The 16,397-nt window shown below is 40.1% G+C and overlaps 1 protein-coding gene across 3 annotated transcripts in view; it reads right to left on the bottom strand.

Annotated features, from left to right (window-relative positions):
• LOC122758118 (A-kinase anchor protein 2) overlaps positions 1–16,397 on the bottom strand; it is an 88,017-nt gene that overhangs the window by 20,122 nt on the left and 51,498 nt on the right. For all 3 annotated transcript variants that reach the window (XM_044012024.1, XM_044012023.1, XM_044012021.1), the window contains exon 9: positions 8,325–8,410. In XM_044012024.1, the coding sequence (XP_043867959.1) occupies positions 8,325–8,410 (86 nt within the window). The remainder of the gene's footprint in view (positions 1–8,324; positions 8,411–16,397) is intronic.

Here is a 16,397-nt window from a genome sequence, read left to right on the forward strand (position 1 = left end):
CAACTAAAATGTGCAACAACACAGCTACTGTGGTGAACTTGTCAGTCTGACCTTGTTGTACGTCTTTAGCGTCAACTCTGACTCTTTCTGTTTTTTAGAAAAGCATCATTTAGACGCAGTTTGGCTAAAGTTTAACCATTAACAATTAAAATAATACAGCATAGAACACATAATTAAAGACCAGTAGCTTTAGCCGGAGTATATTATTAACACTGCTGTCCTGTGAGAGTGAGCTGCTTCTCAGTGCTAGCATATAGCATTAACTAGCGCTGCGGTGGCTCACACACTGAGAGGAGCAGCGTGTTAATCACTCGTCTATTTCCGGAAACTGGCTCATTAGGCTGCAGTATTTAGACAGAGGAAGGAGGAAAACAGCGTGTAACAGCAAACATGTCTGAGCCTGTCACTTTATTTAAATGCTTTATTTATGCTAAAGCTAAGCGCTCGCGTTCACGTCACCCCCCTGCTTTAATCCCCAGACGATCCCTAATGTGCTATATCATCATTTTCCTTTACTTCATAATAAATAGCAAATTTGAACTCCCAGCTGCCGCTGACCTGGATTTGAACTGAACTTTAAAGGAAAACTCCCCCCAAATGTGTGTAACACAGTCCGCCACATTCTCTGCATTCCAATCATTACGTCCTCAAACAGCCTCGGCATCACTCACTGAGGAAAGAAGTGAAGTGATAGCACTGATTATAGCAGAGTTTTCGAAAAGTAGTAGTATTTTCAAACCGAAATCGTAATTTATAGCAAATTGGAGAGGAATTTGTGTGCATTTCTTGGCACTTTTATGACATTAAACGAAATAACATTGGACAAAACTAAAGATTTAAGGACATTGTCACTTTGGGAGACACTCCCTGGTCAACATTTGACATCATTTTTCTGCGTTTAATGGAAGAATAAAATAACAGATTGGATAATAATGGAAATAATCCTTAGTTACAGCTGTCATGCCCCGCCTGCTTCTCCTCCTTTCGCTCCTGCCTTCACATCAGCATGCAATCAGTTCACCTGCGGCGGGAGCACACCTGCTCCCAATCTAATCATCAAGCCTCTACTTAGTCCCTGGTTCTCCAGCCTCTCGTCACCATACTGTTACAGACCTCTCCGTGTGAACGTCACAGCTCTCTAGAAGATATCCTCTATTGCTAGTTATTTGTTTTTTTTGTGTCATGTGGTGAATAGCCTGCATTTAATTTTACATATATCACAAAGCAAATCACAGTTGCAGTTGCACAGTTAGATTTGCCGATATTGTTCAGCCCTAAATGTTTGAGACAGATTTTCCTTGCAGCTTTTAGGGATAAGCTGATCTATCAATATTGGTCCGATAATGGTCAAAATTACTGGAATAGATGTAAGAAAACAAAAATGCTAAATATGGCTTCTCAATCCTGGTCCTGATCCTGCATTTTAGATGTTTCAGGTGTGTTGAAGCAGACTATATATATATATATATATATATATATGTATATGTATATGTATATATATATATATACATATCGACTATATTGGACTGATTTGATATCAGTAGATCAAGGTTGAGATATTGGTCATATTTTGGATACGAATGGTGATATCTCTGCATCTCGAACAGCGTTTCCTCAGAACTAAACTAAAAGTGCATACAAATGTTCACGTCAGAGATCTCTCCCACTGACGCACATGTATACAAACTGAAACCATAAAGCAGGCCCTCAAAGAGGTTGTCAGAAATGTAATAACTCCCAAAATGCTGACTTTCAGTGTCCCCAGCGCAGAGTTCTTACAGGATTATGAAAACACAGCCCGCACAGTCCACACATTCTGGAACACCTCGAGCCCACATGGCACGCTGACATTCCAGTCTGAAGCTGGAATGTGATAAAAGAGACTTTCAGCTTTTCAACACCAAACACGGCGCTGTGTGTTGTGCGATGAGGCCCTGACATTAGAGGTCAACCTCCCCTGCTGACTTCCCCGAATCACAGAGTCACTGAAAAAAAGGCTTTGCTGTAGGTAAGATAAGATAGGTTGTACCAGTTTGTTGTTGGAGGGGGTGAAAATAAATACTATCGTGCTCTTTCTCCTCCTGTCAGAGAAGTACAAGTTACGAGTTAGAGAAGAATGTTAATGTCTGTCTCGTCCCCTGTGTTTTCTGCTGCCTCGGTACATGTTTGTTGTAAACATGGTATTTGTGCAAATAGGTGGTATGTGCTTCGCTGTGAGTTCAATGAATGGCTTCTGTCGCGCGGCACAACAATACTCGGTGGATGTAGTGGACAATAGTGGGTGGTGGAGCTTTTGTGTAATGGAGGCCATCACATGGCCGAGTTTGTATTGTTGCATTTCCTGCATCCCTCCTGTTCTCTTCCTCTCTGGAACACAAACATCTCCAAAAAAACAAATGAACACAATTATTTCCTATGATGGAATGTGACAAAGTGATTTGAGGTAATGATATTGGGGCGGCACCGGTGCCTCACAGCAGGAAGGTTTTTGGTCCAAAGTCGGGTTTTTTGTCCAGGTCGTTCCTGTTTGGAATTTGCATGTTTTCCCCACGGGTTATGTCTAGAACTTAAAGCACCAAGAACAAAAGGTACATTTTCTGAATGATACCGACCTTCATTTGCTATCAATTCATACAATCCTTCAATCACTCTTTAAATTTATGCCATTTCCTTAATCCTCTACACAAATGATGTAAGAATTTTGTGGTCACAGAAGACTTGATGTGAACGTCTTCATCTCATGATTCTACTAAGGAAAGAAAGGAAAGGGTTTTTATTGTCATTATACAACTGAAATTACGAGGGAAAACAACTGTGCTAATAAAAGCTTATATCTAGGATTAATAAGTCATCTGCATAGAAAGCTTGGCGGTGATGAGACTAATGCATCTATACAATGGTATGACGCGCCCGTACCGTAAAATACACTGGAAATTTTAAACATTTCCTTTTGAGATTAACGCATGTTTTCAGGATTTTTAAGTCTCTTTTAACTGATCTACAGTTCAGCATTGTGCGGTTTGATTCTTGTGTCGGACGTCAAGCTCATGACCCTTCTAGTGATGACACTCTCTGACCAAGGTACTATCACTAATGGAAAAAGCATCGAGCCGTGCTGGAACTGTGAATTGGACAAAGCACCATGAGACTGAGTCATGAAAACCATCTACCATCGTGATCCTGCATCATATCCACTTCATGCTTAACTGAAGTCAAACTCATCAGGGTCCATGTCCTTCTCTCACTCACAGCTTACGACAAAAGTGCCATCAACTCTTCCAGTTTGGAGATGGTCAAGGTGACCTCTTTTCACAGTGTGATCAAGTGCAGTTACCACACACACACACACATAGGGAAACGGCTGTGTCCCTTTATCTCTGTGAGCTGTCATTGAACTCCAGCGAGCCAAACAAGAATATCCACCAAGTGTCAGTCACAACCGAAGAGAAGTACTTAAGATTCCAGCGACATCAGACTTGGGGAAAATATGACTTTCAAGCCTCATTCTCACAGGAGCACTCGCATGACGTCCAAGCACAAACAAACAAAACACATCACGTCTTAGTTCGTACTCCCAGAGCGCAAACTCCACAGAGAAAGACCTGCGGTACAACCCGGGATCTCAACCAGCTGTGAGGCAACAACGCGAGCCACTGGACCACCATTTACTCGAATACTACTAATATTGTCCTGGCCTATACACATCATATTCTACAGACTTTGTTTCTCGCAGATCGTGTTAAATATGCTTTCAAATGCACATTTCAGTCAAAATAATCGCAATGAGATATTTATTCAGAATCGTTCAGCTCTGGTGGGAAAGTTTGGGACTGAATCCAGACGGTAACACAAGGTGGAGTGAACCTCTCTTCCTGGAAGTCGGCCAGCAGAGGACCATCAACAGATCAGCCACTCAAAGGCCATCGGCCAGTTAATGTCAACAGCACTTGGAGCTCAGTGACACTGAACAGACTTCCTACAATCCTCCTCCCCCTCCTCCTCCTCCTCCCTGCCTCATGTTTTCCTCCCCTCGCCTTGCATTGATTCTTCAACTTACCCCCCAAAACACACACACTTTCACCTCCCGTCACCGCCTTAAACCCATTCATGTCAGTTCCCAATTCCACCTCCCGTGACTCTCTGCTCAGAAGCTTGAGCATCCTCGACCACACGGCTGTTACGTAACCTGCGATCATGTGCGAAGAGGGTGTGGTGCGGAGGAGGAAGACATTATTGATAACTGATGTTGTTCACACTAAATGTAAAAATGTACTTCCACCAAACACACACACACACACACAGAAACATACTACGACGGGGACTGACCGAGAAGTCACTGGGGCGTTTAATGTGTGGCTGGTTCCTCTCGTCATTACCCGTCCAATCAAATTAGAGAGCTGGCTGTGATTGTCTTCTGTCCCCGGGCCGAGCAGAGTCATTGGCAAACGCTCAGTCTGAATTGGCAGTTTGCTGCTGCGGTTCGTTATTTCCAGAATCACCTCTTGATGTCGAATGATGAACAAACAAAACAGTGAGCGCTGTTCTAAAAAAGAAACGCCTGCACCAATGACTTTGTTTACATCTGAGTTTTTAAATTTCATTATTGGATTATTTCTGCCTCATAAAGTGTATTGTCATCTAGATTAAGGCCCTAGAATAAATTGCAATATTGTTCACGTTTTATTAACATTTACTGATGTGTATTTGTTTAATTTCGATATTCCTGCATTAGCTCAGAGAATCAGATTTAATCTCTTTTAAGAGAACGACCTCTCAATAAATGTCTCTCATCCACAGGACCACATTACATACAGCAGGACAGTGTCCTTCGCTTCATACACTTAAAGTTGCTTGGCAACAGTGACGGGGTTGAAAAGGAGAGTGAATATTAAACACATGATAATCCTGAACGTAGAATAAAAGTCTGTGCCAGGTCTTTCTTCACAGTGTGGTCGGTGATTAACACATGTTTGTGACAAACTCCTCTCTGTAAAATATTGTTTTTTTACTTGTTATATTAGCAGGACGGAAGCTGAAAATTGTAATATTATTATTATTATCTTAGTAATTTGCAGCTAGCTTCTTCTTCTTCCGCTAATTTCCACTAAGAGCTACAATGCTGAACGCCACGATACAAAGTTCTTTTTTCACATTTTAAAGTCCTTAATCACAAATCGAAGGTGTCCTTCATTCTAATCCTCAATCTTTCCCAAAGGAATTCAAATCCACTTTCCCCTCTTTGTGGTTCTTCTTACAATTTTCATCAAGCTGTACCAGTAGCTAACTTCTTAGTAACTAGCCGGTGGCTTTTTAGCTCCTTAACAACTAGCAGTTATATGTTGAGCTCTTTAATTAGCTTTGTACCAACTAGCAGCTAGAGTATTAGCAACTAGTAGGTGGCTTTTTTTTAGCTCCTTAACAAGTTATAGCAGTTATTTCCTTAGCTTTATAAGCTAGCTTCTCAGAAACTAGCAGCAGGCAGGTATAGCTTCATAGCAACTCACAGCTGGCTCAACTAGCAATTATTTTCTAACCTCTTATAAGCTAGCTTCTTAGCATCTAGCAGCTGGATTCTGTGTCATGTTACTTCTCAAGTCTAAAAGATTTAGCCTTAAGAAATGAGAACTCATGACTCTGAGTCAGTGCTGTTTTATTTATGATTTTATAATGTTGAAAGCTTCACACACAGAACTGTGTCCTATTGTATTTTTCTTCTCCTTATGTTCTTTTGCTGTAATTTGTGCCATTACTTGAATTGTAGAATACATTTTTGTCCTCAGTGTTCGAGCGGCTTTACAATGTTTGCCTGTTTGTTTTGTTTTTGTTTTTTTCCATACTTGGCATGAATATGTCACACAGACACTTGATATTTCAAATGTCAAAAGTTGTTTGTTTGTGCATTAAAACCTCAGTTTGCCCACGTGAACACAGACACAGGTGTGTCATTTAAAGTGAATCATAATGGAAGTTTCCTCCCTAAATCATATCAGAATTATATATATAATTATGATACTATTATGCACTTTAAACAGTAGAAATCCAGCTGACACAGCATGGTGATGATGTTTGATGAAGACTATTGATGATGAAGACAAGCAGCAGCAATGACAACAAGTCCTGAAGCATGTGGAGGATAACAATCAGGTTAAGGTCACATCATATGTGGGTTAAAGTGATGCAGAGGAGGAGGAGGAGGAGGAGGAGGAGCAGAGACTGTACTGCAGCAAACTGTCTGGTCCACTGACCTCCTTTGGATCTCCCTCTCTCTCTCCAGTATCCAGTGTCCTCCTCACTTTAAAAACAATCAGTGTAATTACAGCCTGTTTCTCCACATAAGCCACAACACACACACACACACACACACACACACACGCCCTCCTCTGTGACTTTTCCTGCCTCTTTAACTTTAAATGACACCCAAATACATTTTAAGTTCATTTAATCTACCTGGGTGAAGAAGAAATAAACAGCAGTTAATCCCTGTGAGAGCTTCTTAAACCAGAGGTTAATAATAACCCGGGATTAGTTTGGCGTAACCGACCTGCGCACCGCACTTCTTCTCCTTCTCCTTCTTCTTCTTCTCTGTCTTTGTCTTCTGCTTCTTCTCTTTGGCACGACCGGAATAAAAGAAACGTGGCTGCAGATGCTGCACCAGGAGGAGGAGGAGGAGGAGGTTACATGAGACAAACGGAGAGGAGAGGAGGAGGAGCGGATGTAACGGTGACCACAGCCTGTGACTGGGATGACATTGAGCTCCCTTTACGCGCCAGCTTTTCCAACAACCAGCACCTCCCCTCTCTCTCTCTCTCTCTCTCTCTCTCTCCCCCTCTCTCTCTCCCTGAGAGGCACGCGCTCTGAATAATGCAGGGGGCTCGCGAGCTCCCGGGAGTCCTTTCTGTCCCGTTCCACAGATAATCAAAAGAGCGAGCCGCGCCGCGCGCACAATGAGGCTCCGAGCCGCGAGGATCGGGTTACAGCTGCCTTTCATTCATTTATTCAGCTGCTAAACAATCTGACTGCACCACCACCTCCTCCTCCTCCATCATCACCCTCCTCCTCCTCCTCCTCTCTGTCCCCTCTGTCCGTCTGTCCACTTCCACATCCAAACCCCCAGACTCTCTCTGCTCTGCTGGCGCGGAACACTCCAGAAACACTTAAGTTTTGTGCTTTAAAGTTGTTTAAGATTCAGTATGTTATCACTCTGTTGTCATTGGGACAAAAAAAACAACTAGATATCTTTCAAAATAAGAGCTGAAAACAAGTAAACACCACAGCTGCTGCCATGTTGGCAGGAAGTCACCAGCACTTCCTGTATTGCTAGGCAGCACAATTTACTGTTGCACGTTATTCCCATAGATCATCGCACACTTTAACAGTGTTTTTGTATTTTTACCAACATGAGATCACATGGTTCAGCAGGGGTGTGGCAGTTAGGGAACCACAGCCTGACGTGTCAGAAATGTATGACCCTGACTCATAAACAGAGATTAAAGAGGCAGAGTAAATTGAAACTCTGCATTCACTGATTATTATTTATTCACAATTTAAAGTAAACAGCCTGCAAAACTCTGTTTTTTTGACTTTGTGTTTGAGTCTGTTGACACAGTTCATAGTATTTTCAGAGTCAGTACGTTTACAAGCACAGTTTAATCGAGCTAAGGTCATAGTCGGACTAAGACAGGCAATCGGAGGAGAAAACTGTTCTATTGGCCGTGTACGCCTGACTCCGCCTCCGTATGTATCTGTCTATAAGCTAGTGCGTATTGAAAAGTTTATATTATCTGGGTCAAAGACCGACTCTAGTCTGACTAAGCGTATACATGCAGGAGTAATAGGACTATGAATCACATTATCCAGCTAAGACTAGCTCGATTTTATTCACTCTAACGTGTTTACATGACATGAAGAAAACCAAATTATTGTCTTAATCCGACTAAAATCAGACTTTTAGCTGACAGCGAGCTGCTGTGAGTCAGAGATGCCAAACGTAAAAGTACTCCTCTCAAAAATGTCTCAACAAAAATGATGGTCTGCAGTGAAGCTGTATAATCACACTGTATTCCCACAATTGTAAAAGACAAATGTTGCTTATGACTAAGTTACAGTAGGAGAATGTCCTGTTTTGTTCTGCTCTGTTTTCTCACAACAAAAAGGGGTAAATAAAAAGTAGAACATGGAAATAATCTGGTTTTATCACTGCACGACGACAGGTTTGTCCTGGCAGACAGCTGAGTGTACGTAATCTTACAAATACGGCAGATATGCTATCAAAATGTGTAATATAATCACAAAAAATGACACACAGACACACACAGACGACTCACCATGGCAGTGTGAGGATGTCTGGTCGGAATGGGAGCTTGATGGCCATTTTCTGTTGTCACGGCAACCTCTGGTGCTTGGTCGAACCCTGTGATGAAACATTTTATTATCATTATTATTATTGTTATTATCATTATTATTATTATTCTCATCTTTCAGAGACTATTTGGACTCCAGGAGAGCATTTGTTTCTGCATGACTAAGCAGTTTTTTCTACCGTGAGAACTTGAGTTCATGTGATTTCTTCTCTTGTCATCCTCAAACCTCCTGACTCTCACACTCACTGCAGGAACAATGCAGCAGCAGCAGCAGCAGCAGCAGCAGCAGCAGCAGCAGCAGCAGCTTTATTCCATGTATTTATTGGCCTATTTTGCCACGTATCTTCCACACTAATACACATTTCTGTAAGTTCAGTGAACACACACTGGTGATACAGGGTACATGAAAATAAAGGAGAGAATAAACAAGATGACAGACTAAACTTGCTATTTTTAGTGCTGATATTAATCCTCATTAATCCTCATTAATCATTAAAACAACCTGATACCAATGTGTCAAATAATTAAGCCATGTGTCAAATAATTAAGCCGAAAGAGTTCCCCTTTTGTGTGTCTGTATCTGTGTGTGATGGTTTGCAGGTGTGTGTGCTTGATTTGCTTGTGTGTGTGTGTGTGTGTGTGTGTGTGTGCAGGTGGATCCTGGGAGCTGATTGGTCTGCACAGTATAAAAAGCCTGATTATCACAGCTGCAGTGGACTTCCCCTGAATCACTCACAGCCAGACTGCAGCAGACATTTTTTGCTTGTTGTTGTTGTTGTTGTTGTTGTTGTTGTTGTTGTTGTTGTTGTTGTTGTTGTTCTTGTTGTTCTTGTTGTTGTTGTTGTTGTGAGTTTCTTTGGATTTGGGGGAAAAGGGAGTTTGTTCTTTCTGGCTTTGATCAGATTTTCCTCTCGGCCTGTTCTTAACAAGAAATGTCCATGAACTGAGCAACTCTTCCCAGTAATCCTATTATACCAACATATGACATAACCTTAATAAAACTGTCCTCAGGGACAAGACAGGTTTAGATTGTCTTTGTCCTCTTATTTAACGACTCAACCACTGAATCTGAGTCTCATCTGATTTGCAAACAGGCTGATGACACTCAGCCAGTTATCGATACTTATATATCAACATAATATCAATACCTGAGTATTTGAGTGTATAAATACTTACATAATATAATATAAAACCTGCACTTACATTTCTGCACACAAAGAACATTTAAAGGGCTGTTATATTCTCTTACAAGTGTTGAAATGTTATTTATTTTCTTATTGAAGATCATTTACTCATATAACTCTTGTTATAATTTACAGAAACTTGTTTTCTGACTAATAGTCAATTTTATTTAATTTTTTGTTCAACTTTTAGGCCGTTTACACATTTATCTCTGAAAATGAGTAAAAAAAAACTGCATATCTTTTGGTGAAGTGTCTCTTTATAAGTAATGTAATTTACAACCAGGGCGGCGACGTCTGTGGGTTTTAGAATCAGTACAACTCTTACATGTCTCTGTGTCTTGGACAAAAGGTCTGATGGCTTAAATAAAGATGAATCCTGTGTCTTAAAGAAAGTAAGAAAACACATTTTTTGGAACACATGACTTACTTTAGACACATACAAAAGATCATTTCCTCACTTGGATCCAGTCAGTGTGCTGTACTTTTATTTTATAATCTGATCTATAATCTTTTATAATCTGATCTCATGACCTCAGTGTCTGTTTTTGAGTCTGTTTGTGCAAAAAAGGACAAAAATCGATATAGAGAGTTTTAAAGGAAGCACTAAACAGATATAGATTAGTATAATAGTATTAGAAGTAGAAGTGACTGGGGGCTGTGCTGCTCTTTGAGGAGACTAGGAAACTAAACATGGTTCACGTATCATCCAATAATTTAACTACAACTCACATAATCTGCCTGTGCTGTTTATTTCCTTGTGTCATTTCTGTGAAAAACACTGAGGAATAAATATAATTAAGCCATGAAGTCACTGAACGACCTCAGCACACATGACACACGCAGAGAAGCTTATTTTTTTAATGCACATGATTCTAAAACATGTGTTTTTCTCCCTCACTCTTGATAACGTTATTTTACAGCTGTGTGTGTGTGTGTGTGTGTATGATAATGACGTCTAATGGTGACACACACACACACACACACCATGCAGCCTGTAATCATCTCCAGATTAGATTAAATCAGTTAGTGTCCGTTATTAGAGAAAACATGCCTGTGTCCTGTGTGTGTGTGTGTGTGTGATGACATCATCATTAATGGACATTCATTTTGTGGTCTGATATAAACGATGACATAACACAACAAATACAACTTATTATTGCAGGAAATGAACTTTTGCTGATTTATGCTGTGCGTTAAAAGTCTGACGCTTTTATGAGCAAAAGTAAAACAACTTTCACGCAATTTGCTCTCAAATATCTGGTTATTTACGTCTGTATCAGTGCTGTCACTATACCCGGATTAAAAACTGCTGCATTTTGTCAAAGGTGGCGCCCCCTAGAGCCCAGGGAAAACAAGGAGATTAATAATTAACAAGCTGATTAATTTAGCTATTTATTTATCTACCAACTCTGCTTTCTTTTATTCTCCCTTAACCTTAAACTACCTTACTGTCTTCCAATTTATCCTCTTAAATATTATGTATTGCAAGTGTGATTTAATCACATGAAACTGAGTCGTACGTTTTTGTTTGAAGAAAATGTTCTTTGTGTTCACGTCGAATCAAAAAAACCCACATTTGTATTCACTGGTGGCCATTTTCACTGCGACATCCTCTTAATTAAACGCGCCTGCACAGTTTGAACGCTGAACGTCTGCCACCGCTGTGGTTTTTCTTCTTTTTTTTCTATCGCAATCATAAAAAAGTGTGATTTATTAAACCAAGTGTACCATCTGATGTTGATTTGTGAGATTTTTCATGGAGCAACTTGCTCACATTTGTCCATTATCTTACCGTTTACTTTACTTTATTATGTATAAGTGACCATGATGACGATAAAACCAGCCAATATTGAAGTTAAACTGGTGTATAATGTGTTTTTTGAGGCTGCTGGAAACACACTTACCGTCTTCTTCTTCATCTTTGAGTGTGTGTGTGTGTGTGTGTGTGTGTGTGTTAGATAGGGATGCAGTGAGAACAGCTTGTGATTGATTTATTATTTTTTGTCAGCAGCCAACGAAAGAGTGAATGTTATAGAGCGAGAGATGGAAAGAACAAGCAGGAGACGGCAGAGGGGCAGTGGAGCAACTCAGCTTTATTCACCAAAGAAGAAACAGACATCAGAGAGGGAGAGGGAGGGAGGGAGGGAGGGAGAGAGAGAGCCACAAAGGGAGTTGTTCATAGAAAGAGGAGAAAGAGTCAGAGAAGTGTGAACAATAGAAAATGGCTCCTTTTTTTTTCTTCTTGTTTTTGTTTTTGTTTAAACAGTCCATACAACCATGATGAGGGCAGAAGACCGAGAGAAACAGAGCGACCCCTACGTCGTCAGAGGAGTACTGCAGGTGTGGCAGTGAGGTTGGACAACCTTAACACGCCTGTTCTCCTTATACACACACACACACACACACACACACACACAGCCCCTTACCCTTACCCTTAGCCATCAAAACTAAGTGCCTACACTGCAAAAAAAAGAAAGTAAAATCAGCCTCATTTCAGGAAAATTGATCTTGTGTTTGTGCAAAAAAAAAAGATCGGAAATAATGAAATTTTAATAAAAAAACACCCATCTAACTTTGTCTTAATAAGACATTACAGCTGAATTTAAGCTTTAATTACCAGTAAGAAGCTGAAACACTGGTTTGCAGTAAACATTTCCTACATGACAGAAACCCTTTGCTGTGATAAACATGTACGACTTTCTTCAATTCTGTCCAAGTTTTCCACAATTTGTTCCTCATTTTAAGGAAAAACATTTGCATACAGCATTAACACCAGATTATTTTTCTAAAAACTAAATTTTAGTAGGGCTAATTTCTAGTAGGGCTGTTTTTGCAGTGTCACCCTAACCTTTAACCTAATCGTCAACTATTCTGATAATTGATAAATTATCAGAATGTCTGGTTCTGATTTTCTCAGCTTCCTAAATGTGAACATTTCCTGATTTCTTTGCTCCACATAAAGAAAATCACTCAAACTGAATAAGTCTGGTTTGTGGACAAAACGAGAATCATTTCCAGGTTTCGGAAAACACTTGATGACATTTTCTGAACCAAATGAGTGCTCGATAATCGTCAGATTAATCAATTCTGAAAATAATCGTTAGTTGGAGGCTTAATTCTTACCCTAAAACCAGGTCTTCATCCTCAAAAAGGCCGTTACATTTGTGTGGACTCACAAAGACACACAGCTGAGGTAAGACACACATACACTCAAACAGGCAGACAGGATCAGTCGAGCTTGATCTCTTAACTTAATCCCAGCCTCAAACTTTTCTTCTTTCTTTAATTAAAACTGTGGCTGTATTTAATTATTTAATATTTTTTGTAAGTACATACAGTAAGTGCTTTTGTCGCGTGTGTGTATGTGTGTGTGTGTGTGTATGTGCGGGGGGTAAAATGACACACTAAACACACACTTCTTTTTTTTCCATCTGCATAGTCTGCATGCAATAAATAAACATAGTTTGGCTAATCTGCTAATTTGCTGAACGTCCGTGAATGTGACCCCGCCCCCCGACCCCCCCGCAGGCCGTCAATCAACGACCTCTTCCATGACAGAACAAAAATAAATAAATAAATAAACAAGGGAAAACAAATGAAATAAAGTGTTTACATTATGATTTAAAGAGAACAAGAAATCCATGATCAGCTTCGTGGATTCCTCTGGTGGCTCATTGTAGCTCATTAAAGGTCCAGTATGTAACATTGAGGAAGGTTTACAGGCTGAAAATTTAATATTCTATCTGTACAAGTGTGTTTATATACATGTATAACTACCTTCTTTTTTTTTTTTTTAATTTAAAATGTTTTTACACGCCCACTTAAACTTGTTGCATAAACCTCATCAGCAAACAACTCAGTACACTCGATGATGATGATGATGATGATAATGATGATATCCTTTCTGGCATTTAAAGGCCACCTTAGTTCCCTGACATGCTTGAGGGAAATGGGAGGGATAAGTGGAAGTTTGTTGCAATCTGTCGTCTCGCCACTAGATGTCACTCTCGCTCACACACTGGACCTTTAACTCCCACGCAAATCCGTGTGTACGCTTCATATTTTAAAGATCCTCCACGGCGACAGAGGAGCTGGTGATGGTCAGAGGACGTGTGTGAGGGTTAGATCGTGAGATTATGAATGAATGAAACGATGCGAGTCCGGCGTCCCGAATAATCACAATAATCTCTAGATCTCTCTCTATATATTTGTTTCTATATATATTTATAGATAATGGAAAATAAAAATCATTCACTAAATAGAATATAGAGTATATTTACATTCTTTATCTACACAAGCGTGGCGGACGTGCTCGCGTCCGCTCACACAGTCACGGATGCTGTTTGTTTTCATGGGTTATTGTACCACTATTATGGTAATACCATCTTATTTCTACTCATTTCATCGTCAAATATTGCTTGGAAACCAATAGGGGCAGTAGAGAGAGATGGATGTTTATCTGTGTCACACTCATAACGGCCTATTATCCAACATTACGTTCAAAATAACACGGTATTACCATAACATTTCCAACAAAACCCGTGTATTTGCCAGCCATTATGGTGAAGGGTGTTTAGTCAATGGCCATGCCTCATGAAGCAGTGAAATAAATAACAAAAAAGGAAAAAGGCACTGCATTCTAAAAATAAATACATACATAAATAAATCATTGTTAAAGGCCAGTCTATGCCCATTACATTAAGTGTAAGAAGTCTTATTTATTGATTTTTTGTCACGATGCAAATTAAACACTCACATCAACAAGCATCACGTTGTGTGTTCGTTGATAAAAACACTTGATTAAAACACACACACACTTGAGCCACGAAATTCTCCTACTTCCTTAATTGTTTGGCTGTGGTGAGACTCCAGCCTCCTCTGTATGTAAATGCAAAAAGCGCCATTATCGTCGTTTCACATCATCGAGTGGGGGGCGGAAATGACCGCTTTTGAGAGCCTAGAAAATGACCGACAGTGCAACGCTGCATGTAAATATACAGCACGTACGATGTTAAAATGGCACCCAGACCACAGTCTGTGAAGCACCCTTGTAAACGAGGGCCTGGCTTGGTGACTATGGCACAAGCTGGCAGTGGTTTTAGTTTCCTCTGAATTGTAAAGGATGTGTGGCAGCGTCCCGAAGCTGTGACGTGTGAATTTAACGGGCAAAAATGAACGTGAATTGCACACAATCTAAAAAAAGGTAGTGCTTATTTATACTCATCATTCATTATATCTTTGTGCCCAGGCTTGTTTGTGTTTAGCCATTGTTTGTTTTTCAAAGCTTGGAAAGGTGTTTTTCCTTCCACTAGAGCCAGAGCGTCAATCATTAAAGCTGCCATTTAGCTTCCTGTGCTCTACAGTGTTTAAACACGCGGGGGGGAAGAGGTTGGCGGTGTAGAAACTAAAGCGGCTGCCAGAGAAGGTGTTCCCTCACAGCTTCGGATTGGCTGCTGAGTTAGGAAGTACTAGAATAGGAGGAAGTGACCTCAGCAGTGGAATAGCTGGAGTTTTAAGAGAAGATCAGAGAGATTTTAGAGAGAAAAGCTCAATTCCATTTCACCCCCTGCCCCTAAAACGTAGCCCTGCGCCTCTGTTTTGTACGTTCACATGTAGAAAGTAGAGTTTCTTGATATTTGTTGAGGTAGACAGGATTGGTGATGTGTAAAGGCTAACCAGCCCTTGTTATGTAGCTACGCTAACCACAACATGTTTAGCATAATGTGGAGTTATGATAACCACATGTTTAGCATGTTGTGTAGCTACAACTACAACACATTTAGCATGTTGTGTGGCTTCAATAATCACAACAACTGTAGCATAATGTGGAGTTATGATAACCACATGTTTAGCATGTTGTGTGGGTACACTAACCAAAACAAATTTGGGATGTTGTGTAGCTACACTTGTTACAACAAATTTAGGATGCTGTTTAGCTACGCTAACCAGAACATGTTTAGCCTAATGTGTAGTTATGCTAACCCCAACATCATTTAACATGTTGTGTAGCTACAACCACAATAGATTTAGCATGTTGTGTGGCTACAATAATCACAACAACTGTAGCATAGTGTGTAGTTATGATAACCACATGTTTAGCATGTTGTGTAGGTACACTAACCACAAAAAAATTGGGTTGTTGTGTAGCTACACTTGTTACAACAAATTTAGGATGTTGTGTAGCTACGCAAACCACAACATGTTTAGCCTAATGTGTAGTTATGCTAACCCCAACATCATTTAACATGTTGTGTAGCTACAACCACAATATATTTAGCATGTTGTGTGGCTACAATATTAACGACTGTAGCATAATGTGTAGTTATGATAACCACATGTTTAACATGTTACATATTTATGCTAACCTCAAAAAATTAGGATGTTATGTAGCTACACTAACCACAACAAATTTAGGATGTTGTGTAACTATGCTTGTTACAACAAATGTAGTATGTTGTGTAGCTACACTTGTTACAGCAAAGTTAGCATAATGTGTTGCTACGCTAACCACAACATGTTTAGCATAATGTGTAGTTATGCTCACCACAACATGTTTAGCATGGTGTGTAGCTTCACTAACCACAACAATTTAGCATGTTAACCACAACAAAAGGTTAGCAGTCCACTGTACATAGCATAAACTGTCCCATCAGTATTCTCAGGGGCTGAAGACGTATTCTGACATGTCTCCACGTTGCTGGACACAAGTAGTGAAAGCCTGTCTAATGTCCAACATGGTCCATGTAAGTGATATAATGACGAAACTCTGGAGACTGACGTGTCACGTTCTTTCAGTGGTTTTCTTAATTAGCGGAAGATTCCAACCACTATCTCTTGTAACTCAATTCCAAGG

This window comes from Solea senegalensis, linkage group LG21, assembly GCF_019176455.1.
Source record: "Solea senegalensis isolate Sse05_10M linkage group LG21, IFAPA_SoseM_1, whole genome shotgun sequence".
Taxonomy (NCBI): Eukaryota; Metazoa; Chordata; class Actinopteri; order Pleuronectiformes; family Soleidae; genus Solea; species Solea senegalensis.